The 27,620-nt window shown below is 37.3% G+C and overlaps 1 protein-coding gene across 1 annotated transcript in view; it reads right to left on the bottom strand.

The window, feature by feature from the left end:
* The window catches only part of LOC124594764 (regulating synaptic membrane exocytosis protein 2), a 1,241,912-nt gene that overhangs the window by 617,998 nt on the left and 596,294 nt on the right, over window positions 1-27,620 (bottom strand). Inside the window, exons 12-13 of the mRNA XM_047133151.1 lie at window positions 17,686-17,824; window positions 3,222-3,358 (exon numbers count right to left, since the gene is read on the bottom strand). Of these exons, the coding sequence (XP_046989107.1) occupies window positions 3,222-3,358; window positions 17,686-17,824 (276 nt within the window). The remainder of the gene's footprint in view (window positions 1-3,221; window positions 3,359-17,685; window positions 17,825-27,620) is intronic.

The raw sequence follows: 27,620 nt of genomic DNA, 5'->3' as shown, positions 1-27,620 counted from the left end.
ACGTAGATCAACACCTTCAACCCATTACATGCAGTCTCCCATCCTTCATCAAAGACACCAACCACTTTCTCGAACACCTGGAATCCTTACCCAAACTGTTACCCCCGGAAACCATCCTTGTAACCATTGATGCCACTTCCTTATACACAAATATTCCACATGGCCAGGGCCTCGCTGCGATGGAGCACTTCCTTTCACGCCGATCACCAGCCACCCTACCTAAAACCTCTTTCCTCACTACCTTAGCCAGCTTCATCCTGACCCACAACTTCTTCACTTTTGAAGGCCAGAAATACCAACAATTAAAGGGAACAGCCATGGGTACCAGGATGGCCCCCTCGTACGCCAACCTATTCATGGGTCGCCTTGAGGAAGCCTTCTTGGTTACCCAGGCCTGCCAACCCAAAATTTGGTACCGATGTATTGATGACATCTTCATGATCTGGACTCACAGTGAAGAAGAACTACAGAATTTCCTCTCCAACCTCAACTCCTTTGGTTCCATCAGATTCACCTGGTCCTACTCCAGATCCCATGCCACTTTTCTTGACGTTGACCTCCATCTGTCCAATGGCCAGCTTCACCCGTCCGTCCACATCAAACCCACCAACAAGCAACAGTACCTCCATTATGACAGCTGCCACCCTTTCCACATCAAACGGTCCCTTCCCTACAGCCTAGGTCTTCGTGGCAAATGAATCTGCTCCAGTCCGGAATCCCTGAACCATTACACCAACAACCTGAAAACAGCTTTCGCATCCCGCAACTACCCTCCCCACCTGGTACAGAAGCAAATAACTAGAGCCACTTCCTCATCCCCTCAAGCCCAGAACCTCCCACAGAAGAATCACAAAAGTGCTCCACTTGTGACAGGATACTTTACGGGACTGGATCAGACTCTGAATGTGGCTCTCCAGCAGGGATACGACTTACTCAAGTCCTGCCCTGAAATGAGATCCATCCTTCATGAAATCCTCCCCACTCCACCAAGAGTGTCTTTCCGCCGTCCACCTAACCTTTGTAACCTCTTAGTTCATCCCTATGAAATCCCCAAACCACCTTCCCTACCCTCTGGCTCCTACCCTTGCAACCGCCCCCGGTGTAAAACCTGTCCCATGCACCATCCCACCACCACCTACTCCAGTCCTGTAACCCGGAGGGTGTACACGATCAAAGGCAGAGCCACGTGTGAAAGCACCCACGTGATTTACCAACTGACCTGCCTACACTGTGAAGCTTTCTATGTGGGAATGACCAGCAACAAACTGTCCATTCGCATGAATGGACACAGGCAGACAGTGTTTGTTGGTAATGAGGATCACCCTGTGGCTAAACATGCCTTGGTGCACGGCCAGCACATCTTGGCACAGTGTTACACCGTCCGGGTTATCTAGATACTTGCCACTAACACCAACCTATCCGAACTCCGGAGATGGGAACTTGCTCTTCAATATATCCTCTCTTCCCGTTATCCACCAGGCCTCAATGCCTCAATCTCCGCTAATTTCACGTTGCCGCCACTCATACCTCACCTGTCATTCAACAACATCTTTGCCTCTGCACTTCTGCCTTGACTGACATCTCTGCCGAAACTCTTTGTCTTTAAATATGTCTGCTTGTGTCTGTATGTGTGGATGGATATGTGCGTGTGTGCTAGTGTATACCTGTCCTTTTTTCCCCCTAAGGTAAGTCTTTCCGCTCCCGGGATTGGAATGACTCCTTACCCTCTCCCTTAAAACCCACATCCTTTCGTCTTTCCATCTCCTTCCCTCTTTCCTGATGAGGCAACAGTTTGTTGCGAAAGCTTGAATTTTGTGTGTATGTTTGTGTGTCTGTCGACCTGCCAGCACTTTCATTTGGTAAGTCACATCATCTTTGTTTTTAGATATATTTTTCCTACGTTGAATGTTTCCCTCTATTATAACCATATATATAAAAAATAGAGGGAAACATTCCACGTGGGAATAAACCTAAAAACAAAGATGATGTGACTTACCAAACAAAGCGCTGGCAGGTCGATAGACACACAAACTAACACAAACAAACACACAAAATTCAAGCTTTCGCAACAAACTGTTGCCTCATCAGGAAAGAGGGAAGGAGAGGGAAAGACAAAAGGATATATATATAAAAAAAAAGAAGGTGGGTGTGTGGGTATGTTGGGGGGGGGGGGGGGGGGGGGGTGAAATCAGTAGATATGATGTACATGTACAGATAAACCAACAAATTCAAAAGAATGAGCTTGACAAACTGAGCAACCCAATAACATTTTGGTCCACCTTTGGTCCTTATGCAAGCAGTTATTTTGTTTGTCCATGATTGATAGAGTTGTTGTACGTCCTTCTGAGGGATATTGGGCAAAATTGTGTCCAACTGGCATGTTAGATCATCAAGCTATAGAGATGTTTTTTATTTATTACAGTTTTTTAAAAAAAGCGGTATATGTATTGCCAAACACCACTTGGTCATGAAGCAATTACACTTAATAACAATACTGACTTTCACTGCCAGAGTAAAGATGAACGCATATTATAAATTCAGCAATTCTGTTTTATTGTTGGATAAATATGGTACACATGAATGCAAGTTTTTTCCGGAAATTACAAGGATATTATTTTCTTGGAAGGCCAGACGAAAAACATCATTGTCTTTTTTGCAGTACTTTGACAGCTTTTTGTAATCTTCTTGCACAGTAATAAACTTACTGAAATGCACATCAAGACTACACTATTACTAATCTGATAAACTAAGAAAATATCATAAGCTTCCTGCTATTTATTATGTGTCAACTTCCAAAGCTGAGGCAGTTTACAGGTTCCAGTATTTCCTCTATGCATTCCAATTTGTTTAAAACTATTGTATTATAGCATATATTACACATTTTTTTGTTTTCCATTTAGACTCAAATCAATTATACAAAATGTAAGTACTTCATATACTCAACATTCTACAACCATCTTTTCCATATGGGCTAAAGAAAAACATCATGAAAAAGCTATTCCAAAATTTTTTTTTTGAACATTTTAATCATGCCTATTATCAATTATTGTGTGGCAAAAGGCAGTTTCCCGTATTTCTCACATCAATAAAAAACAAGGTAAATGGTTTAAAGGGCTTGCATTTATCAGATGAAAGATACAAATCTAAATTTGCCTATCTCTGTTTAATGATGGAATGTATTTCATTACAAGCAAACTTATTTATACAATGATAAAACATACCTTGCTTCTGGAGGAGATAAGCTACGATGATCACCAATTCGACGTGGGCTCTTGGACCTGCTACGAGAGTGCAAACTTGGTGAATCAGTCGGTGCAGCGGAATGCGATCGTTGACTCATCATTGGCTGACCCCCATTCTTCAAAATCAGGAGTATATAGAAAATAGTTGTCAGAAGCATATATGTCTCTTAAGGAATTCATAAATCCACACATAAATGTAAGAAACATTCATTGTTACTATTACTAATGTGTTTAGTGAAAAAATGTGAAATACTTCCTGTTATGTGATAAATAAATTTAATGACTCTAAAGCAAAGCTGTCCTCAATGTGAAGGTCAGTTTGGACACAACAGTGCTTAATTACAGATTGTCCTGTGGATGGTGAAGTGCCCCTGCCTTCCATTATGGCTAGGGACTGAATGGAGAAAACTTTAGAACTGTACTCTGACACTTAGCCATTGTAAGATATCATTTTGTAAGGCTGATCTCGGTGGGTGTTATTGGTACACTTCCACCCATCAGAATGTTGAACTGCTAAACAAATTTTTTTTGAGCAATTAAGAAAAGGATGAATTTATATTTTATAATTTATGTTAACTGTAATTGTAATTACTCTGTTACACATACTGTATGATGCCTGAATGAGATGTGGTGATAGTAGAGCCACCTACCAGAGAGAACATGGACCACAGTAGTTACTGGGCATCACATGAATCTGTTCCAGCTGAAAACAGTGAACTAAAATCTGCTCCTGCGTACTTAGTCAAGTAGTCTAAGTAAGTTATACTGAGTGTATGAAGTCTGAGCCAGACTTGGAAATTTGATGATACATATGTTAATACGCAGGAAGATATTAATAGAAGCATATCTTAATCCTCAGCTTAATCATGGTATTTAAGTACGGCTGACTGAATAATTTATAACATTGTGCTGGGATTTGTTTGATAATAGGTTCAATGCCAGAAGAGAAAAAGTTTATTTTTGTAGCAGGGTGAAAGGTGGTGATGTCAAGTAGGAACAGATATGATTTTTATTGTAATTAATTTAACCCTTCACTGCGTTGCTTTGCAGATGTGCAAAGCAAAGTTTCAACTCTCTTTTTGCCATTGTTAAAGTTTAATGCTTGAAACTGCTTTGCTGATGTGCTATGTTGTATTATGACAGTAACTGATAAGATTCTGCCACTAGAATACGCTACTGAGTGTATGATGCGACAACGTGTGTCGCTGTGAGTAGCATTGTAAATCAGGCTGACATTGCTCTCTTTCGGCAGTGATTGTTAGTACTTGAATGGAAGAACACATGAATGCAAAAAATTTGTAGTGCTTCTACGACCTTTGGAGAGTATTCGGGCTCCGTTCATCTTGTATTTCTGCTAATAAATATGTGAGTAGTATACAAATCAATTTCATTTGCATATGTGCAGTAGTGCGTAATAATACTTCTATCCACAATTGAAGGATGAGAAAGTAGTGTTTCCTTCTTTCTGCTTTTTTCTAGTTTATCGTGATAGTTTGAGTGCTGTAATGGAGTCATTCTCATATTTCGACAATGGACGGCGTAAAGTGATGACGTGTGAAGAATTCATGGCCCTAGAATGTCCTTCTGCCAGTGAAGATGAGTTAGATTTTGACGATTCAGATGAAGACCCGACAATAAACGTAAATGATCTGTAATCTGCAGATAGTGATAGCGAGCCTGTGGCTACTGTAGTTAATACACATAATTCAAAAATTATTGTTTGAAGGATGATGAGAATGAAGCTGTTGCTGATGGACAGGTACCACAAGCTTCTGAAAAACACCAAAAGGTTCAGAAAAATTGAATCATCTGGAAAAAACAAAGTGATTCATTTGGAAATGATAAATTTATATTCAAAGGAAAGTCCTCACTGCCACAGTCAGTTCTAGAGTTGTTCACGCCATATCAGTTTTTTAAATATTTTTTAATGATGAATTAATGGCAAAAATTGTTGATGAAACTAATCTTTACAGCACACAAAAAAATCAAAACAAGCAATTTAATTGCAATGTTCATGACATTCATAAACTTATAGGCATATGTATTATTAGTTCTTTGGCTCCACCTACTGCTGCCCGTGATTTCTGGAATGATGTTATTGGTGTTGAGGTAGTAAAACAGACATTGTCTCAGAGATACTTTGAGAGTCTGATGGCCACTTTGCATTTCAATGACAATACAAAGCGGCTAGATCCTGAGTGTCAAGATCATGACAAATTGTACAAAATCAACCCTATAATTGATCATGTGAATAAAAAATGTCTTTTGATTCCAATGAGTGACTATTTGTCAGTTGATGAACAAATCTGCGCAACCAAAGCAAGGCACCACATGAAGGTTTATATGAAAGACAAACCACATAAATGGGGGTATACACTATTTGCTTTGTGTGGGGATATGGGGTTTGCACACAAAATTGAAATCTACAGTGGGCAAGAAAATAATCCAAAATTCAGGATAGATAATGAACCAGATATAGGAGCAACTGGAAACGTTGTGATTTGCCTCATAAGGGAAGTTCCAAGGTATCAGAATTACAAAATCTACTTTGACAGATAATATACCTCTACGGATCTAGTTGTATACCTTTTCAAACTTGGGATCCAGAGTGTAGGAACAATACAAATGAATAGGATACCAAATTGCAAATTTCAAAGTGAAATGGAACTGAAGAAGGAAGTATGTGGCTATTCTGAGAAATACATCACTACTGTTGACAATGTGGACATTGCCTCTGCTTTCTATAAAGATAATAATAATGTCTGTTTCCTGTCTACATTTGTTGGTGAGCTGCCAAAATCTGAAGTGACAAGATTTGACAGAAAGAAGAGAGAGCACAGAATGGTGCAGTGTCCAGCTGTTGTTTCTGTTTACAACTCACATACGGGAAATGTAGATTTGTTGGATAGCAACATTGGAAGATGTCATATAAAGATTAGATCCAAATGCTGGTATTTACGTTTGTTTTTCCATCTGATTGATATAATTGTAATAAATTCATGGATTCTGTACAGAAGGGTACTAATGGAAAAAACAGCAGCAAACATGCCAATGAATCAGAAGAAATTTAGAACTGAGTTGGCTCAAACTCTTTGCAGATTGGTCCTGGAGCAAAAAAACGAGGTAGGCCAGCTAGCACAGATCCAATAGAGATAAAAAGGATGAGATATAAGGGATCATCACTACCTCCAAAGGAAGTAAGATTAGATCCTTATGATCACTGGCCAGTGTGGAATAAGAAGAGAACAACATGCAAACACCCTAACTGCAAAGGCTATACCTTTATCAAGTGTGAAAAGTGCAGAGTGAATTTATGTTTAAATGAAGACAAAAACTGCTTTCTTGCATTCCATAGTGTTTAAAACATGTGTCTTTCATTAATTTTCAAATATGTCATTAATTCTTTCATATCTGTTGTTAATTTGACATGGAAAAAAATATTTTTTACCGTTAATAACCTTTTAGTGTGAAAAACTTTACACAGTTCTGCATATGTGCAAAACCTCACTTATGAGTGTATATGATAAGTTTCCCACAGTTTTGCATAAATGCGAACTGAATAAAAATAATTTTCTGAATTAAAAACATCTTATTTTGTCCAACATTTTTCCTGACATCCTTGAACAATTTGGTGGTGGCGGTGGCGGGGGAGGGGGGGGGGGGGGCAGGGGGGGAGAGGAAAAAAAAAAACTGATCCTTTCATTCTCTTAAAATGGTTAACATAGATGACATGTATTTTATGCAGAAATCTGTACTGTTCAGTTACAGTTAATAATGACACCCTTATGAAGGTGAAATATGTTACAATAAATATCATGAAATATACCAGGTCTTACTGGAGATTTATTTAACAATGTGTTAGGCACAACAATTTTCTAATGTGAGAACAAATATATACATCTATACATATGTATATAAAAACAAAGATGAGGTGACTTACCGAACAAAAGCGCTGGCAGGTCGATAGACACACAAACAAACACAAACATACACACAAAATTCAAGCTTTCGCAACAAACTGTTGCCTCATCAGGAAAGAGGGAAGGAGAGGGGAAGACGAAAGGAAGTGGGTTTTAAGGGAGAGGGTAAGGAGTCATTCCAATCCCGGGAGCGGAAAGACTTACCTTAGGGGGAAAAAAGGACAGGTATACACTCGCACACACGCACATATCCATCCACACATACAGACACATATACATATGTAAATTGAAAGGGCATCACTGCTATCAGCTGCAGTGGAACACTAAGCGGAATCAGTGGCGATGAGCGAAAATGTGTATTGGACTGGGACTCAAACCCAGGATCTCCTATTTATTAGGCAGGTACAGTAACCAGTGCGCCATCCGAGAAGCAGTATTATTGTAACTGCATGGACTATCTCGCCATGCCTCAAGGCCAATCCACATTCCCACCGAGCGCCACCTATCCGCAGTCCCTGTCCATTATACTCCTGTTCGCTACTTAGAGATTCCCACAGGAGGACAGACATATTTTTGCATTCGTACTGAAGAAAGTGGATCCATTACCCTGCCAGGCTTATCAATTATTTGAAAGCATGGTGTCTGTCCCTCTGAAAGAACAGGCTTATCAATTACTTGAAAGCATGGTGTCTGTTCCTTTGAAAGAACAGATGCCTTGCAAATCCCGCAGTTGTGAAACACTATATCTAAATTGAAGGCGGGCCACTACTATCAGCTGCAGTGGGACATTAAGCGGAATTAGAGGCGATGTGGAAAATCTGTACTGGACAGGGATTTGAACCTGGGATCTCATGCTTACTAGGCAGATGCAGTAACCATTGCGCCATCCGGGTCACAGCATTATCTCAACAGCATGGACTTTCTTGGTACACCTCACAGCTGATTCACACTTCCACCAAGTGTCCCCTATCCACACTCCTTCAATTTACCTGTAATTTTTCACAGTTGCAGGATCTGCATGGTGTCTGCTCTTTAGAAGGAACAGACATCATACATTAAAATAATTGATAAACCTGGCTGGGCAAGGATCCACTTTCTTCACTGTGAATGCACAGACACATCTGACCACCTGTGGGAATCTCTAAGTAGTGAACAGCAGTATAATGGAGAGGGACTGCATATAGGTGGCACTCAGTGGTAGTGTGGATCAGCCATGAGGTGTACTGAGATAGTCTGTGCAGTTGCAGACGTGATTACTGCACCGACTTCGTAAGCAGGAGATACTGAGTTCGAATTCCGGTTCGGTACATATATTCACTCATCGCCACAGATTCCGCTTAATGTCCTGCTGCAGCTGCTAACAGTGACCCCCTTCAATTTACATATAATGTTTAACAGTTGTGGGATCTGTGTGGTGTCTGTTCTTTCGAAGGAACAAACACCATGTATTCAAATAACCTACACATATAATGTGCAATCTGCTGCACAGTGCACGGTGAAGAGTATTTCATACCCACTGTAGTGACTTCCTGTAGTGTCCGTTGGGCATGGAATGGGAGATAGCAACAATACTGAATCTCAGTACTCAAATGAAGCCATGTGTTGATCTGAGCAAAATGCTTTTTTCTTTTTATTATTTTTATTCTTATCAGTGTAAGAGATGTGTTCTTTTTGTAGTTATGTAAAAGCTCAGTTTTCATCTCTCACTGAAATGGTTAGTTCATAATATGACAGGTATCTGTATTTCTCAAACCAATTTCATTCCATGTAGGTTTTGCAGCAGCAGCAGCAGTCCTATTCATTTGTAGACCACTTTTACTACAAAACTAGACATGTCATGGCCTTGGAATTTAAGAAAAACAAAAATAACATAATTCAAATGTATAGGCATGTACATACTTACAGGTCTAGTTTGACAGCTATGGGACTGGCAGTCCACCTTGGCCTTATAGTATGAACTGTTCCACCCCTCACCTGAATTAATCTGGGAAACTATGAAAAACCTAGATCAGGTTGGACTGGTTTTGAATACAAATGTCTCAACTGTAGCATGTGTTGCAGTTGTCATATTTAATTTATCAGGTGAGATATTTCCACAAATAGAAATGCAGAGCAATCAATGTCCTGGAAAGTTGTTTCAGTTGGTGCAGACCTACTTCAGAAACATATTATACATTGTGGAATAGTGTGTCTCTCATAAACATGCCTCAGAGAGGACTGTGCACTTGGACATACTGAACTATCTTTGAAATATTCATGACAATAGTCTGACTATGGACCAATTATTCACATTCCAGTTTGACACTGTCATTTTTGCAGATGACTACAAGGCCAAGGTGTTAATTTGCCAACATTACTGAGCTTGTCAATGGCAGTGTTGTTGATCTGTATGCAAGTATATATCACAATACATGAAGTAACTGATCTTGAATTTTATAGTGCCAAAGTAGAAAAATTAAGATCTCCATTACTATCTTCTTAACGATATCTGAGAGAACTTTTAGCAGTTATTTAAGCTCTGCATTGGCATCCATCAGTATACTGAAAAAGAGCATCCTAATTTATTACTATTGTTACTACTATAAATTGATCATGAACCATACAAACTGTAATGTTTAAACACATTACATTAAAACAAAAAAAATTACAGAATTTTAAACTGATTCTAAAACTCTGTGTTTTAAATAAATTGTACTACTGTGGTGATGAAAATTATTCCTACATTGTATAACAGCTAGGGAAGCCAGCAGCTTCTATAGTTGTGATGCGTTCCATCGGAATCCTTCAGTCAGTAAAATAATCAATATTTGTGTATGTTGTATAAATTGTAAATACCTTTTCATTTTCAAATTTGTGTCATTTAGACAGAAGCTGAAGTTGCAGACTATGGTCTTTAAGATGGTACAAAAACTGTAAACATCCTTCTGAAGAGTATCATGACTTAGTGCCACAAAAAAAAAAAAAAAAAAAAAAAAAAAAAAAAAAAAAAAAAAAAAAAAAAAAAAAAAAAAAATAAATAAAAAACCTGCTGTTGTAAACTATAATCATGCTGCATTCTTTTTAACTACAATAACTATATAAAACTTCCTGGCAGATTAAAACTGTGTGCCCGACTGAGACTCGAACTCGGGACCTTTGCCTTTCGCGGGCAAGTGCTGTACCAACTGAGCTACCGAAGCACGACTCACGCCCGGTACTCACAGCTTTACTTCTGCCAGTAAAGTTCTTCAGAAGAAGTGTAGCTGTTCATGCATGTATATTTTTGTGAGATTTAACCACAGTTTGACTGAAAAACGCTAAGGAACATAGCAGATATATAAATCACCAAATTAATTAATGATGTCTCATCTCATAACAACTGAATTGCCCAATATTAATTGGTGTCTATGTACAAAAATGACGAAGTGGATCAATAAAACAATACAACACAACCGAAGGAAAACTGAAGTTAGATGTAAGATTGTCTGAAGGTCCTGATCTTGCCAGGTGAAATAAACACATAAGTAAATAAATAAATAAAAATATATTTTGAAGATATTGCTTTTCAAAGGCTCTGACACTGAATTACAGAAAAGTATCTGTGAAAAACTAAATCTCTGGAGTGATCCTGATTAAAAATCAGAGGAAACTCAGCAGTACAGAGATAAATATGTGGATAATAGTACTCTCAGGCTAATTACAAACTTTACAGATTTGTAAAAAAAGATGAAGAGAGTGTTGGTTGATTCAGTAGACTGCAGGTTTTTGAAACTGAACCCCACTTCTAAAAAAATGAAAATTTAAGAAATAAATTTGAACAATGAGAGAGAATGTAGAACTAAGAAACATTTGAACACTTCCATGAAAATTGAAAATTTAAGACAAAACTGAACTACTACAAAAAATTTGAAGAACTAAAAAAACTCGGCAGGTGCAAGTAGGAGTTGCTCACTAAAGATTCTGGACAAACTTAATTTTGTGTATAGAAAGTTCATCCATTCCAGGAATTGAGAAGCTCATTGATTTTTGCCTGTTATTGACATTGATAAGGACCAGAGGATTCCAAAACTTTCGAGAATGTTTTAATTTCAAGTTTGAAGTCAGATAATAAAACACAAAAGAATTTTTTTATTATTAAGTTTTTCTTTGTTTGTGCTGTGAAACCTTGCTTCTTGGCTAATTTCATGATTCTAGATCAAGAGAATTTGACGTGTGGAGTTGCGAACATCAAAATATATTACATAAATGGCCGTATCTTTTGACTGCATTGACTTAGAAGGTAACGTTTATTATACCACCAAGAGACCATGCATGTTAGTATGTGACACAAATTTTAGCTTGATATAGCTACTCATTCCTGAGAAAAGGGGGTCTTAATAGACAGACACACTGTCAGACAGATAGTCTGATAACAAACAACCCCCATTTTCTCCCCCTTCCATGTGATATAATTACAAATTCCTTTGGTTGTAGTGTGAAACCATGCTTCTTGGAAAATTTAAATGATCCTAAGTCAATGTGAAGTACCCTGTAAGTTCTCACGAGTGAGTTTGTGAGTATCAAAATAAGTGACATAAATGGCTGTACCTTTCAACTGCACTGACATAGGTGCTTCACTTTTTTACATCGCCAAGGGACTGTAGACCTTAATATGTGGCATAAATTTAAACTTGATACGTCTACTGGTTATTGAGAAAAAGGGTTTTGAACAGACAGACAGAAGAACAATAAAGTGATCCTCTAGGAGTTCTGTTTTTACCATCTGAGGTGAGAAATTCATAAAATTTGTGTCAAAGTAAATGCCCCTGTTTATTGTTTTTTCTACAAAAATGAAAAGACCAATCACATGATTTTCCGTCAAACCACACCAGACATTAACTTTGTGAGAGTCATGTTGATGCTGAATAACTTTATGTGGATGCTCTGCCCCACAAATTCTGTAGTTATGATGATTAACTATTACACTGACATGAAATGAAGCCTCATCAGAAAATAGAATCTTTTTTAAAAAATTGACATCATCATCAAATCTGTGTAGAAAGTCAACAGCAAACTCTACCTTTTGATTTTATCAGAAGGTTTTATTTCATGTAACAGTTGCAATTTGTAGGTGCGCAACTTAAGTCTTTTATGCTCAACAACATACACAGTACTTTTAGGCACTCTGAATTGTAGACTACGTTAGAGCAATGACTTCTTCGGGCTACGAACACACGAAACATGGGTCTATTCACAAAACATTTTCAAAAGTTCTTGGTCTACCTGATGATTTTGCTTTTAAAACAGTACTGGATTCCTTGAAAGACTTTAGCCAGTTTTTGCCATAACCACCATACTGACATCTTAAATTACATTGCACTGTTATAAATGACTCAGTTTTCACAAGCCAAATAACACAGTGAGCTTTCTGTTGCGAAATACACATCATTGCTGAGTTGCTCTGCACTGCATTGCACACACACCTGGACTGAACTGAGGGGACAGAGGAAAAAATAGCATTGGTGCCAGCTCCAAGTCAAGCAGACTGGCCAACTGCAGGGGAGCCAAACTTTGAGAGTTGATGGATCAAACACCACAAACTAGAATACTGTATGTCACTTTTAACAGATTCTAGGACATGTTAAAACTAGGCAGTTCTTTTTCAAACACACTGTATATTAAGCCACAGGAGAGACTTACACATAGTTGTTATTTTGCATAGCACATTCTGATTGGACAGTTGTTATACCCTTCCCCGTTTTCCGAGTGCATTTGCCCTTGACCATGTTCTGAGCTGTATTTGCTGTTGTGTGCTATTGATGTCAAGTAGGTGCACTTGTTATTTAATAAAAACTTAAAAAAAGTTCTAAGCACATGTGTTGTGTATTGTAGTCAATAAATTATCAAGTGGAGTTTAGCTGATAAGTTCTTAATGGTTTAAATGTTAATATATACAAGAGATATCAGTTGTGTAGACTAAAGACCACTTCCTGTGAGACTTGGTAGGAACAGTGAATTTATACTACCACTGTATGGTATTCATACTAGTTAATTTTCATTAACACTCTATGAGAACATTCCTACTAGTTCATTTTCAGATCACCATCTAAATGTTTACCAGCTTTGCCTTGTTTAGAAATGGGTTACTGGTCAAATTAGCATGAGGAAACTGAATGTTATTGATGGTTTGATCAACATCTTTGGTAGTACACTGTATATAAAAGTGATGAGAATTTGTTAATATTTATTTTATATGGAAGTCACAGTGGAGATATCAAGAGCATGTCTGGCATTTTCGAAATTATTTGTTGTCTTACAAGAATTGGAGCTTTCAAAGGTTTTAATAACTGTATTTAACAAGATATTTTACAAAACTGTTAATTATTGCACTAAATGCCCAAACTATTACATTTTAACTAACATCATATTTAAATGAGCTTGTTTTTCGATAACTGTTTCTTGACTGGCAGTTGACTTTAATTATCCACACATTAAATTTTCTGGGTGTTGTTAATCTGTGAAATGGTTGCTTTATAATGTTAACACAGCAAAAATTTATTGATCAAGATTTTCCTAAGATTAATGCCACTTTTGTACCTGAAAAAAAATCTGTGTTGAAAAGTGCAATCCTTATGTTTAATAGACCACCCCACCACACCATTTTCCCTAGTAAGTTTTTGATGTTGTGTTTTGGTTGGAGAGGATAGGTAGTACTCTGGGTTTGACAATGGACATCTGTATTCAGGTATGATTATCTTCAACAAATTTCCATCTTAAAATAAACAAAAAATTTAGAATCCTTATAAATTCAAAAGTACATTAATATATATATTATTAACTGCTTCTTGTACAAACTCTAGGTACAATGATTCAAGATTTCTTTTAACTGCATGACAAGAAGCTAATAGGTAACTGTTTAAATATCAGTGTAGCCTTGCATATTTTAAAGCATTAACAGTAGGCAAACAGCAACTACTTTATATAATCAATATAACTAAATAAACATCATCCTTTTTTCACTGCAGCATCCTCTGTGTTTGTTTTCTGTATTACAATTTTGCATAAGTAAGCACAAGTAGTTTATAGTGGTGAAATGATAAATGTAATTTCTAACAGCTCTCTAACGTTTTTAATAGTTATTGTAACTCACTTTATATATCTGATGGTTCTCCTTCATTATGAGAACTGCACACCATTACAAATTATAGAATGAATGCTTCTCCATTTATCGCTACAGATCAGAAGAACATTTTAACTAACTACTTCACTGTATTTTAAAACATTCCATATTGAGATGCTCTGTAAGACTTCTAACATTTTGTTCCCAAAGTCACTGAAGTGTACAGGTTTCAAGGAGCTGTTTGACATAATTCTCGTTCTCATAAAAGGCCTGTGACTTCAGAATTTTTGTGTGCACCTTTCCCTTACTAGTTGTACAATAATATGAAACCTCAAGATGCACACAGTCATTTTCTGTAGCTCACTAGCTCACAATTGATGTTCTGACAACCAAACACATCTCTAAAAGTAGCATTTAACTATTCATTATTTATGTACTTGTGTGGTTTATCTGTAAGCTCTACAGATGAACAAAAGTTTGAAAGCTTACTTAACAGTGTTAAACATGTAGCAATTAAGTAAGTGAAGATGTAAGTGCATATTTAAGATGTTGAGTGGTAGACAGGCCAATAAGCAAGCACTAAATATGATAGCACAGCTCATAAACTTCCATTTTTCTTCAATCACACAGGTGCAATGTAACTACATTGTACCAGTGCTCCAGCTTCATCAGCTGGGTCATACTCAAAGAATCATACTCCATATTGTATTTCTAGAAAGTCAAAGTATAACATACTTAGTCACTATACACTGAAATCAGTGGAAATTCTGCACTGCTATCCTGGGCAAAGTTTTTGTGGAGATGTCAATTTTTTGTTTGATTTTCTCTGGCATGTATTGATGTGTCATCTGGATGTTTAGATAGATGTGTATGTGCAATCTTGTTTCATATGTGTGCGGAATCCAAGAAAGTACAATGTCTACATGTCTTGAATGGAGACAAGGGGGGCTACTAAGATTAAAACCCTGTCTGTCAATAGTGAGACTATCAAAGTGTCAAATTGCCTCACTTCATCAATCACTGTGGGCAGGTTTGAAATTAAAACTGTCACACTCATACACAATACCACGGTCCATGCTTTTATTCCATCATTACTCCTCCCTATACTGATGCACAATTCTTCTACCACCATAACCCAAACAGGCTATATTAAAGTTGAAAGAAATCTCATTACTGTGTTTTAGTGACCTCAACTCTGAAAACAAGGTTTATTATTTTCACTAATGTCTCACCTCTGTTTACCAATTAATACAGATGTTCACTATTAATTCTGTAAATATTTGATAATTAATTGAAACCCTCAGCTGCCAACAGGTATTGTTGATATACCTCAATGGGGACAGCTGTAAATGCGTGCCCCGACTGGGACTCGAATCTGGGATATCCAACTTACATGGCAGATGATCTATCCATCTGAGCCACCAAAGACACAGAGGAATAGCGTGACTGAAGGGACTTATCCCTTGCACGCTTCCTGTGAGACCTACATTCCAACTGTCCACTATCTACATATGTAATGTACTGGAAGCGTGTAAGGGATAAGTCCATGTAGTCGTGCTATTCATCTGTGTCCACGGTGGCTCAGATGGATAGTGTGTCTGCCATGTAAGCAGGAGTTCCTGGGTTCGAGTCCCAGTCGGGGCACACATTTTCAGTTGTCCCCATCAAGGTTTATTAACAACACCTGTTGACAGCTGGGGGTTTCAAATAATTATCATTTATTATAGAGAAGCTGAACGGTCATCAATGGTATCTGTTCTTTTGAGAACAGTTACTATCTATCTATCTATCTATCTATCTATATATATATATATATATATATATATATATATATATATATATATATATATATATATATATATATATATATATATGACTGCTTGTGTCTGTATATGTGTGGATGGATATGTGTGTGTGTGCGAGTGTATACCCGTCCTTTTTTCCCCCTAAGGTAAGTCTTTCCGCTCCCGGGATTGGAATGACTCCTTACCCTCTCCCTTAAAACCCACATCCTTTCGTCTTTCCCTCTCCTTCCCTCTAGGATACCCAGCCATTGACCTTTGTCTGTGCGAATGCGCACAGGTTGCCCAAACTCTTGCGGGAATCGTTACCTTAGTTGGCGCGAGTAATGAGTGGATGGGCCAATATCTATTAGGAACATTACGTATGTAGATTGTGGGCAGTTGGAAACGTGGGTCTCACATAAAGCATGCAAGGAATAAGTCCCTGCAGTTATGCTATTCATCTGTGCCCTCAGTGGCTCAGATGGATACAGCATCTGCCATGTAAGCAGGAGATCCCGGGTTCGAGCCCTGGTCAGCACACACATTTTCAGCTCTCCCCATTGAGGAATACCAACAACACCTGTCGGTAGATTAGGGTTTCAATTAATTATCATTTATTCTAGAGAAGCTGCATGGTCATCAATGGTATCTGTTCTTTCAAAAACAGTTACTATCTTCATCTTTACTGTAAATATTATTTTGAGTGCACATTTCTGTAATCTAAGCGGCATAGCCTGTAAATTGTGAGACGCAGGCCGTTCTGTAATGTTTATCAACAATATAACAAGAAATTCATAAAATAATTTTTTAGTATTTGTTCTGAAAATGTGATTTCACCAAATAGATCCAGTAACCAGAGAGACTAAATCGAATAGGGTAGATTGTTGCTAATTTTTACACAACAAACACATTGATACACACATGAATGAACAGATCCTAAACATTTGTGTGCATCTCATTTGGTATATTTTCTAAATTTTTCAGTAAGTTTTAACACTATTCATTTCTTCTTTCTATCATCTTCCTTTGTTTATGATTCCACAAATATTTTTACAGTATTATTGTGATCTCCTTCAACAAAGTATATCTGAGCAAGAGAGTAAGAATTTACTACATCACTGATAAAAAACAATAATACAGTACTCTGTTTCAGTCTGTCTGATTAATCCTTTGCAAACATGAATTATATTTATGCTTTTGTTTATCAAGGCTAACAGCCATCATGGCTAACAAGTCCTACAATGTTGTGATGATGGAAACCGCAAGTCATAAAAATACATAAAAGACATACAAATTTCCAGAATATACAGGGATTCCTGAGACAAGTGGTCAATATAATATTCAGGAATACAACAGGGATGATCATTCAAAGCAAAAAGTCTAGTAAACATGGACTCTAAAATGCACACCATAAGAGTTATGAGGACTTCTTCATCTTCAATACTGTGAAACAAATTTATACTGCAAGCTGTTGGCTTTCCATATTTTGGGAGGAGTTAGTATAGACCAAATCAAGGAAAACTGCCTTTAAACATAGGTTCCGAAATGCGTACGTTAAGAGCTATGAGCTATTGTTCAGTGGAACAGATGATTTTCACAGTAACAAAGATGAATAAGTCCAAATGATCCATGTAACATGAAGCAAAATGAGTAACACTTACTTTCCGCTGATTTGGGTAACTGGATACTTTGTCCCGACTCATCATAATTGCAGCCCTTTTTCTTCCCTGAGTGGGCATATCTCTTCGAGATCTTCTTGGCTCTGTCATTTCAACTTCAGGAGGGGGACTGCAAAAAGAGCTGCCACAGTGCTACTGATATAAGAACTGTTCTGTAGTTATTCTATCAAACATACTATAGACATTAATTAAATATAAATGCAACATTATGAAAATCATGAATAAAAGCACTCAGCACACACTACAGGTACTAAAATAAGCAAACAGTGAGAGTGTTTTAGAATCACTTGGTATCATCAGGTTATAAGTAAAATTATTTTCTCACTGGTATTCAGAGTATTGTTTACACGTAAGTTTAATATATTTACAGCTCAAAAACCAATACACCCAAACAAAATGTTTAACTGTTGTTCTTCAACAATCAAAACTTACAATGATTCAGATTCTGCAAAGATGAGATGGATATCACTGTTACTACTCAAAACTTACTGTGATAACTGTTAAGAAGAAACACACATTCTAAAAAAATTTCTGGGATACATCTATTTTTCTTTAAGGTACTTATACATTATTAACAAAAGATGACTACATACAACATATGATATTAAATGATATTATATTTTACTGCAAAATATTTAAACAACATACCAGGGAGATGTACATATTGAGCCAAATGCTAATGATAAATGCAACATATTTCTTGATAAATTTATATCCCTTTTTGAACACTGTTTCCCGAAGAAAATTACTAAATGTAACACCACACACTTTTCAAAGAAACCTGGAATTACTACAGGTATTAAAGTGTGTTAAGGGAGAAAAAGAAAACTCTATGAGACAGAAGAACTGGTAAAGAGTCAGAAATAGTTTTACACTTTAAAAATTATTGTAACATACTGAGAAAAGTAGTAAGGAAATCAATAAATATGTATGTTAGAGTAGAAATTAGCAACTCCAGCAATAAAATCAAATATATATGGAATGTTGTTAGAAGGGAGACAGGAAAAATAACCACTGACGTAGGTAGTATTACTATTAAAGAGAACTAGACCATCCTAACCAACAGTACACAAGTAGATAATGTATTTAACAACCATTACTTAAGTGCAGGAGAAAAAAAAAATGGTGTGAACAGTTCAAAGAAAAAAGCCAGGCAGTACAAGGAAGAGACTGTTTTCAAAAAATTAAGTGAGATTAAGTTTCACTTAACAATCTCTTGTGAAATAAGTAACAACATTAAATCTTTGAAAAATAAATGTTCTGTTGGAGTAGATGACACCTCTAATAAGATATTAAAATAATGTGGAGCAATTATAGCTGATGTCCTGAGTCACATATGTATTGAATCACAAACTCAAGGTATTTTCCCAGACAGGTTAAAATATGCCATTGTCAGGTCTCTCTATACTAAAGGGGACACCACAGATGTCAATAATTATCAGCCAGTATTCTTGCTTACAGCATTTTCAAACATCTACGAGAAAGTAATGGACTCAAGAGTGGTTAGCCATCTCAACAGTAATGGGATACTTCGTAAATCCCAGTTTGGATTTCAAAAATGCTGTTCCACTGAGACAGCAATATACAATTTCACTGTCCACATAATAGAGTCTTTAAATAGTGAAATGTCACCAATAGGAATTTTCTGTGACTTGTCCAAACCATCTGATTGTGTGAACCATGAGATTATATTACAGAAATTACAATTCTATGGTACAAATGGAATAGCATATGAGTAGTTTAAGTCATACCTACTGAACAGGAAGCAAAAAGTTTCCTTATATGGGTCAAGTGATTTAAATAAGTTTTCCACTTCATCTAACTGGGGTGAAATTACATTAGGTGTTCCACAGGGTTCAATCATTGGTCCCTTTCTGTTCTTGATATTGTGAACGACCTCCCTTCCTATCTAAAAGAGGAAGCTAAACTGACACTGTTTGCTGATGATACAAGCATCATTATTAATCCAGTAAAAGAAACTCCAATTGAAAATGATACAAATAAGGTCTTTGGAAAAGTCATTAATTGGTTTTTGGCAAATGGGCATGCTCTAAACTTTGAAAAAACACAGTACATGAATTTTCTGCTGCAAAAAGTACAGTTCCTTCAATAAATATAACACATCAACAGAAGTCAGTAGACAGGGTAGAGTATACTAAGTTTTTGGGGTTACATATAGATGAGAATCTTAATTGGAAAATTCATGTTTTGGATCTTCTAAAAATGCTAGGTTCAGCAACCTATTGCAATCAGAATAATTGCCTATTTTGAGGATACAGAAATTAGTAAGCTAACATACTTTGCACAGTTTCACTGTCTGATGTCATACGGAATAATATTTTGGAGTAACTCAACATTTAGACAAGAAGTATTCACTGCTCAAAAGAAAGTGGTTAGAATAATGTGTGGGGTTCATAGTCGCACATCTTGTAAGCATCTTTTTGAAAGATTGGGAATTATTACAACAGCCTTACAGTACATTTACTCACTAATGAAATTTGTTCTTAACAACATGGACCAGTTTAAAAACAACAGTGACATTCGTGATTATAATACCAGGAAAAAGAAAGACTTACAATATCCTTTACTCAACCTATCTTTGGCACAGAAACGGGTAAAATATGCTGCTATACAAATTTTTGACAAATTACCAGATGAAATAAAAAGTCTGACAGACAGCAGTAATAGCTGCAAAAATAAATTGAAATCATATCTCCTTGACAACTCATTCTATACCACAGATGAATTCTTGAATAAATAAATCTATAATCTATAAATATAGTATTGAATGCATCCCACTGAACAGAAAACGTCTGTTGGAGAAATTGGAAATAAAAGAGAGAAAAATACTGAGAAAGAACTTAGGACCTAAAAAGGATGGACAGGATTATAAATTGCGATCCAATAAAGAGTTATACGAGAAAATTGAAAAACTGACAACATCCTTTAAAAAGAGAAGACTGAGTTTCTATGGGCATGTCAAAAGAATGGCACCAGAAAGAACGGCAAAGAAAATCCTGGAATACATGGAAAGCAGAAAGACACAAATTAACTGGCTGAAAGAAGTAAAAGAAGACATTGCAGAAATGAACATTATACCAGAGACAGTTTACAACAGAATGGAATATAGGAATGCCATCAACAAAATACAGGGATTTAAAGACCGAACGCAATCAAAGAAGACGGGAACAACCTGGTCGCAAGAACGTAAAGAAGCCCACTCAGAAAAAATGAAGAAGTACTGGGAAGAACGCAAGAAAAAGCACAAGAAATGACTGATGCTTAGCGTAGTCCAAAGTTGACTGTAACGAATAATAATAATAATAATAATAATAATAGTATATGCATTCTGTGCCATTTAAGGGAATGGGGTAAATAATATAAATATTAATCTTTAACTCTGTATCATAATATACAGGGTGTAAATTTTAAGCTGACAAACCAGAATAACTCGAAAAATAAGTTTCACATGAAAAAATGGGTAGATTCCAAAGTTGATTATTTTCGAGGTAAAAATCTGCTGGTGCTAAAATTAGCCTGCCACCCCACCCCCCTGGGGGTGGGTCGGGAGGCAACTTTAAAATTTCAAATGAGAACCCCCATTTCATATTGCAGAACCATATTCTACATAAAAAACTAGGTACATTTTCCTTTAAACATTTGTTTTGATTCTTGGTAGTTGGTGCTGTAATTCAAGAAAATCCATGTTCTCATTTTTGCATGGAAAATGGTAACGGATGAACAAAAAATACTTATTTACTTCATAAATTTGGTTCGCTAAAACTAAAACTCTCCCTCTCTCCCCATAGGGTGGGCTATGAGGGAGAGGAATTAGAGTTTTACAAATGTTTCAGGACCACCAAATCTTAAATGGGAATACATTCATCTTTAGTTAGCAAATGGGTTAGTCTTTTCCTCAGTTAGTCTTTTACTTTGTTAACTCTGTTAGTTAATGAGTTCATTAATTAGTAAGTAGGATGTTTGGTTTGTTAGTTAGCTAGTCAGATGATTTGTTTCATAATTAAAAGTTGTGTGGCCTCATGACCATGAAACAAACAAAACTTATCCAAATTTGCAGAAAAAATTTATATTTGGGTCTACATTTGCAAAACTTTAATTCCTCTCTCTCAAATCCCACCATATGGGGAGAGAGGGAGAGTCTTAGTTTCAACGAATCAAAATTTATGAAGTAAATATGTACTTTTCTATTTATCCGTAACCATTTTCGACGCAAAAATGAGAACATGGATTTTCTTGAATTATAGTGCCCACTATCAAGAATCAAAACAAATGTTTCAGACAAAATGTATGTAGTTTTCTATGTAGAATCTGATTCTGCAATAAAAATGGGGGTTCCCATTTGAAATTTTAAAGTTGCCTCCCACCCCACCCACAGGGCCTGCGGTGGTGGGTTAATTTTAGAACCAGTAGATGTCCCCCTTGAAAATAATCAACTTTGTATTCTACACATTTTTTCATGTGAAGCTTATTTCTGAGTTATTCTGGTTTGTCAACTTAAAATTTACACCCTGTATATATATTAAAAAATCTTATTTCATATGTCCATTTCTTGTGCCCTTGACACATTCCGCATCATAATGGCTACCATACTGTATGACTGATCAATGGAACATGCAACCGACTAACTAACTAACCAGCACAAGACAAATAACAATGAAAGCCCCAATACAGTACTTCTTCACCCCAGCATAAATTTTCTCATTGAGGAAGGAATACCTCCCATGTATCACATGATGGGCTTACCTTAAGATCTAGTTTTTTTTTACCCTCTGTTGGTAACTTGAGGAATAACTACATGAATCTTAAAAACAGAAATATTTTCAATTTGAGTGTGTATGAGAAAAAGCTGAAAACGATGTGTTTTTTCAATGCACTTGCAAAAAAATGAATCAAAAGTTTGTTATTCATATAGCAACATTGAAAATATGTATTAAGTATTCAGGTCATGTGTTGCACATGAACAGTGCTTCATTTCTCCATTACAGAATGTTACAAACTGACATATGAGTGCTGAGAGTAGATTATATCAAATTCTGTAGTGGCCAGTCATTCAGAAAAAAATGTGTAGAGGCTGTGGATGTTTCTGATCATTCTTGTTGTTAAGAATGTAATGTTAACTTGAGACAGTTAATGATTGGAAAGTGATAAGTGGACATTTTTCCAACTGCTATAACATGCAATGAATTGTCTTATTATCATCTGGCTCCTACACAAATCTATCACTGTGATGGTACATAACAAGTATGAAGTGTAGTGATGCCATTGCATCCAAATACATAAAACAGAAAAATACGGGGTTCAAAATATTTTATGAAGTCTAGTTTTCACTTCATATTTTTAGTGATTCCCACATACCCCTTAAACAATTACAGTTAATACTGCAACTGAATGAGCAGAATATTGTGATAAGATATGGAAGACCCAGAAGCTACACTAATAGATGTTCTAGTATGCAAAACTTTCATCACAGAATTATCTGTTTTCCTACCACATAAATCTATACCCCACCCCCACCCTTTCTATTTTCATATAGCAACACCATTAATCACTCACCACAATTTCAAGTATTTGTGTTACATAAAACCATAATGTATACATATTTCTGTTTCATCTAGGCTTACCAGATAATATTTAGAAACTTCTGTCTCACGCCAGCACAGTTACTTCAGTAGACTAGCAAAATATCATGCCCAAACAAAATCTTGAAATTTAGTTTTGCTTGTAAACAGTAAAGAATACTGGCTGTGCATGTTACCCTGGCCTCTCTGTCATCAATGGAAGTCAGCTGACTTCGTGCTGCTCTGGAACGTTTATGGTCACTGCCAACATTTGCTTCATAACAGTATTGTGTGCCTTAACAATATGTAGCCATTGTGAATATACTGTTGATCCTTGTGTGGTATTGTGCAAAGTGACTGCTAACATTATTTACAAAAATGAGTGAAGAGGCTGTACCTGTTTCTTCTAATGAGTCGCCATCAACTTTTGTATCGCTTCTGTTGTGCATTAATCTATTACACATTCTTTTCTTGTACAAGCTATTAGCTGACTGCTCTGGAAGAAAGAGACAGGGTTCGTCTCAGCAACCAATGTGCTATTAGCCAATTGCAAGCTTCTGCTCCCATCATCCTCCGCTCAGGGGCCAAGTAAAAGTGTGCGATCAGTAGTTCTACCTCTTCTTAGTATTGACATTATTCAACTTTGCATAAAACATAAAGTAAAGGTTCAGTTCTCTTCCTAGATGCAATTTTGTTGAAACAAAATGTTAGCATTCATCTCTTAGCATTCAACAGCGACAAAATGTTTGTGCGTACCCTTTGTCCTGTGTACATTAAACTGAACAATAGCAGCTGAACAGAAACATATCACATGTAGTCGTACACAGTGCTCACTGTATGTATTCAATAAAAATACATTAAAGTTTGTAATACACAACATAGCCACTACGTTTCTGGACAGACTTATTTTTGAGCATTCTCATTAACCTCAGCCATCAGCTGACAGAAAAAGGGCACCTGTCTGCCCATTGTTGACGAAGTGCATAGACATCTGATACAGACCAAGTATGTATGTGTGTGTGTGTGTGTGTGTGTGTGTGTGTGAGAGAGAGAGAGAGAGAGAGAGAGAGAGAGAGAGAGAGGATACTGGAGAGATATAAAGAGGAGGAACATGACAGGTAGCAATACAACTTCAGTGCAGCACTGATTTTTCAATGTTAAAAGTTCTCTGTACTGATTCAGAAGTTGCATAGTGAGTCACCACTGAGATGGATTACTGTAATGACAAAAGGCAATATCTTGGCCATTTGCTAAGTTTTACATGGCTAATTGGCTTCAACCCATATGCTCACCATTCCAACAAGCAAAGAGGGTGATGATATATTCTTTTACTTTGTTTTTGAATATTTGGGGATTTTCAGTTTCCTGCCTGCTGTCAACTGGCAACATATTACAGACTTTTGCTCTAGAATATAAAACTCCATTCTTAACCATAGACAGGGATGCATAGCATATATAAATATTATTTTACTCCTAATATTACAGTTACGAATTGTATAATTCTTCCTAAACTAATTCTTGTTATTAACCACAGATACCATTACAGTGGATATGTCCTGGGGCACAAGTGTCAGAGTGCTTTCGTTCCTGAGGAGGTTTCCGCAAGGTGGTCTATTATCAACTTTACACAATTTTCTTGACACACATTTCCAAAGAATAAATACTTTTTCACATTAGCTGCATTGTTCTAAATGATTATGCCATAGGACAATACTGAGTGTAAGTCCGCGAACAATGCTAGCAACTTCACTTGTAGGTCAACAGAATGAGAGAGATTTCTCAGTACAAAACAGGCAGAGCTTTGTTTCTTGGTTAACTCATTCAATGATGGTGCCGTTTCAGTTCTCAAATGTCCCATGTAAATCATTTATGTAGACCAATAACAGGAGTGGGCTAAACACAAAATCTTGCAGCATGTGATATTTATTTCACTCTGAATTTGATCTTATTCCTATCACAAAATTTGTTAATGTAGTCGTTTGTTTTCTATTGTTGTGAAAAGACAATCTTGTCGTGGAGAAAGCTTTTAATGTCATACTATTTTAATTTCATAGGTAGACTTTTATTACTTACACAAAATCCAAGGTAAGACCACAAACAATTATGACAGTTACTTTGTTCTTGTTTAGTTCTGCTAGAACTGTGTTCATGGGACCATACACTAATTTCTGAAAAGGAAAGTGCTCCACAACATGACAGTCATGACCCTGGTGCCCATTCACCACTTGTGCCCTTTGGATTCTTCCCTCAGGTACAAGTTCCTCATCACTCTGCAGGTGGGAACTGGCATCATGGCATGCCCTCTACCACATACAATGCATTTAGCTTTCTGCTCTTATTAACTCATGCACGATATCTCTCTTTTGTGTATCATCCTATCTTCCATCAGTATGCTCTCAGGCTTTCACATCAAGTCCAGTGTACTCCCCAACAATAAGTCTTTCCTTCTCATCCCATCCACTAAGTCTCCTCTGACTCACAGTTCTGGGCAACGTTTCTGAACTCTCCCCATTTCCTAAAATTCAGCACTCCTTTTCCTTCACCCCTCTTCCGCCTTCTACCAGTAGGAGCCACTGGCTCTGAAAGCTTGCAAATTTCAGTTTATTTTTATTCGCATGTTCTTCTGCCACAGCCAGGTGAGTAGATTTTTTATCTATCCAATTACATTACATATTTCCAAAAATTGATTATTTTCATTGATATAGTGGAGCATATTTGTCTTTCAGGAAATATACCTTGATTCATTGACTGGTTACAAAGGTAACTCAATGATGGTCCAATAAAGTCAGCACTCCTTGTAAAACTTCCCTTTCAAAAAAGATGATGTGACTTACCAAACGAAAGCGGTGGCACGTCGATAGACACACACACAAAATTCAAGCTTTCGCAACAAACTGTTGCCTCATCAGGAAGGAGGGAAGGAGAGGGAAAAACGAAAGGAAGTGGGTTTTAAGCGAGAGGATAAGGAGTCATTCCAATACCGGGAGCGGAAAGACTTACCTTAGGGGGAAAAAAGGACGGGTATACACTCGCACACACACGCATATCCATCCACACATATACAGACACAAGCAGACATATTTAATGACAAAGAGTTTAGGCAGAGATATCAGCTGAGGTGGAAGTGCAGAGGCAAAGATGATGTTGAATGACAGGTGAGGTGTGAGTGGCGGCAACTTGAAATTAGCGGAGATTGAGGCCTGGTGGGTAACGGGAAGAGAGGATACTGCCCAAACTCTTTGTCTTTAAATATGTCTGCTTGTGTCTGTATATGTGTGGATGGATATGTGTGTGTGTGCGAGTGTATACCCGTCCTTTTTTCCCCCTAAGGTAAGTCTTTCCGCTCCCGGGATTGGAATGACTCCTTACCCTCTCCCTTAAAACCCACTTCCTTTCGTCTTTCCCTCTCCTTCCCTCTTTCTTGATGAGGCAACAGTTTGTTGCGGAAAAATATATCTAAAAACAAAGATGACGTGACTTACCAAACGAAAGTGCTGGCAGGTCGCGATAGACACACAAACAAACACAAACATACACACAAAATTCAAGCTTTCGCAACCAACAGTTGCTACGTCTGGAAAGAGGGAAAGACGAAAGGATGTGGGTTTTAAGGGAGAGGGTAAGGAGTCATTCCAATCCCGGGAGCGGAAAGACTTACCTTAGGGGGAAAAAAGGACAGGTACACACTCGGGCACACACACATATCCATCCGCACATACGCAGACACAAGCAGACATTTGTAAAGGCAAAGAGTTTGGGCAGAGATGACAGTCGAGGCTGAAGTACAGAGGCAAAGATGTTGTTGAAAGACAGGTGAAGTATGAGCGGGGACAGATTGAAATTAGAAATTAGCGGAGATTGAGGCCTGGCGGATAAGGAGAAGAGAGGATATACTGAAGGGCAAGTTCCCGTCTCCGGAGTTCTGACAGGTTGGTGTTAGTGGGAAGTATCCAGATAACCCAGACGGTGTAACACTTTGCCAAGATGTGCTGGCCATGCACCAAGGCATGTTTAGCCACAGGGTGATCCTCATTACCAACAAACACTGTCTGCCTGTGTCCATTCATGCGAATGGACAGTTTGTTGCTGGTCATTCCCACATAGAAAGCTTCATAGTGTAGGCAGGTCAGTTGGTAAATCACGTGGGTGCTTTCACACGTGGCTCTGCCTTTGATTGTGTACACCTTCCGGGTTACAGGACTGGAGTAGATGGTGGTGGGAGGGTGCACGGGACAGGTTTTACACCGGGGGCAGTTACAAGGGTAGGAGCCAGAGGGTAGGGAAGGTGGTTTGGGGATTTCATAGGGATGAACTAAGAGGTTACAAAGGTTAGGTGGA

The sequence above is a fragment of the Schistocerca americana genome, chromosome 2 (assembly GCF_021461395.2).
Source record: "Schistocerca americana isolate TAMUIC-IGC-003095 chromosome 2, iqSchAmer2.1, whole genome shotgun sequence".
Taxonomy (NCBI): Eukaryota; Metazoa; Arthropoda; class Insecta; order Orthoptera; family Acrididae; genus Schistocerca; species Schistocerca americana.
This window is presented reverse-complemented; position numbering and strand designations above follow the sequence as displayed.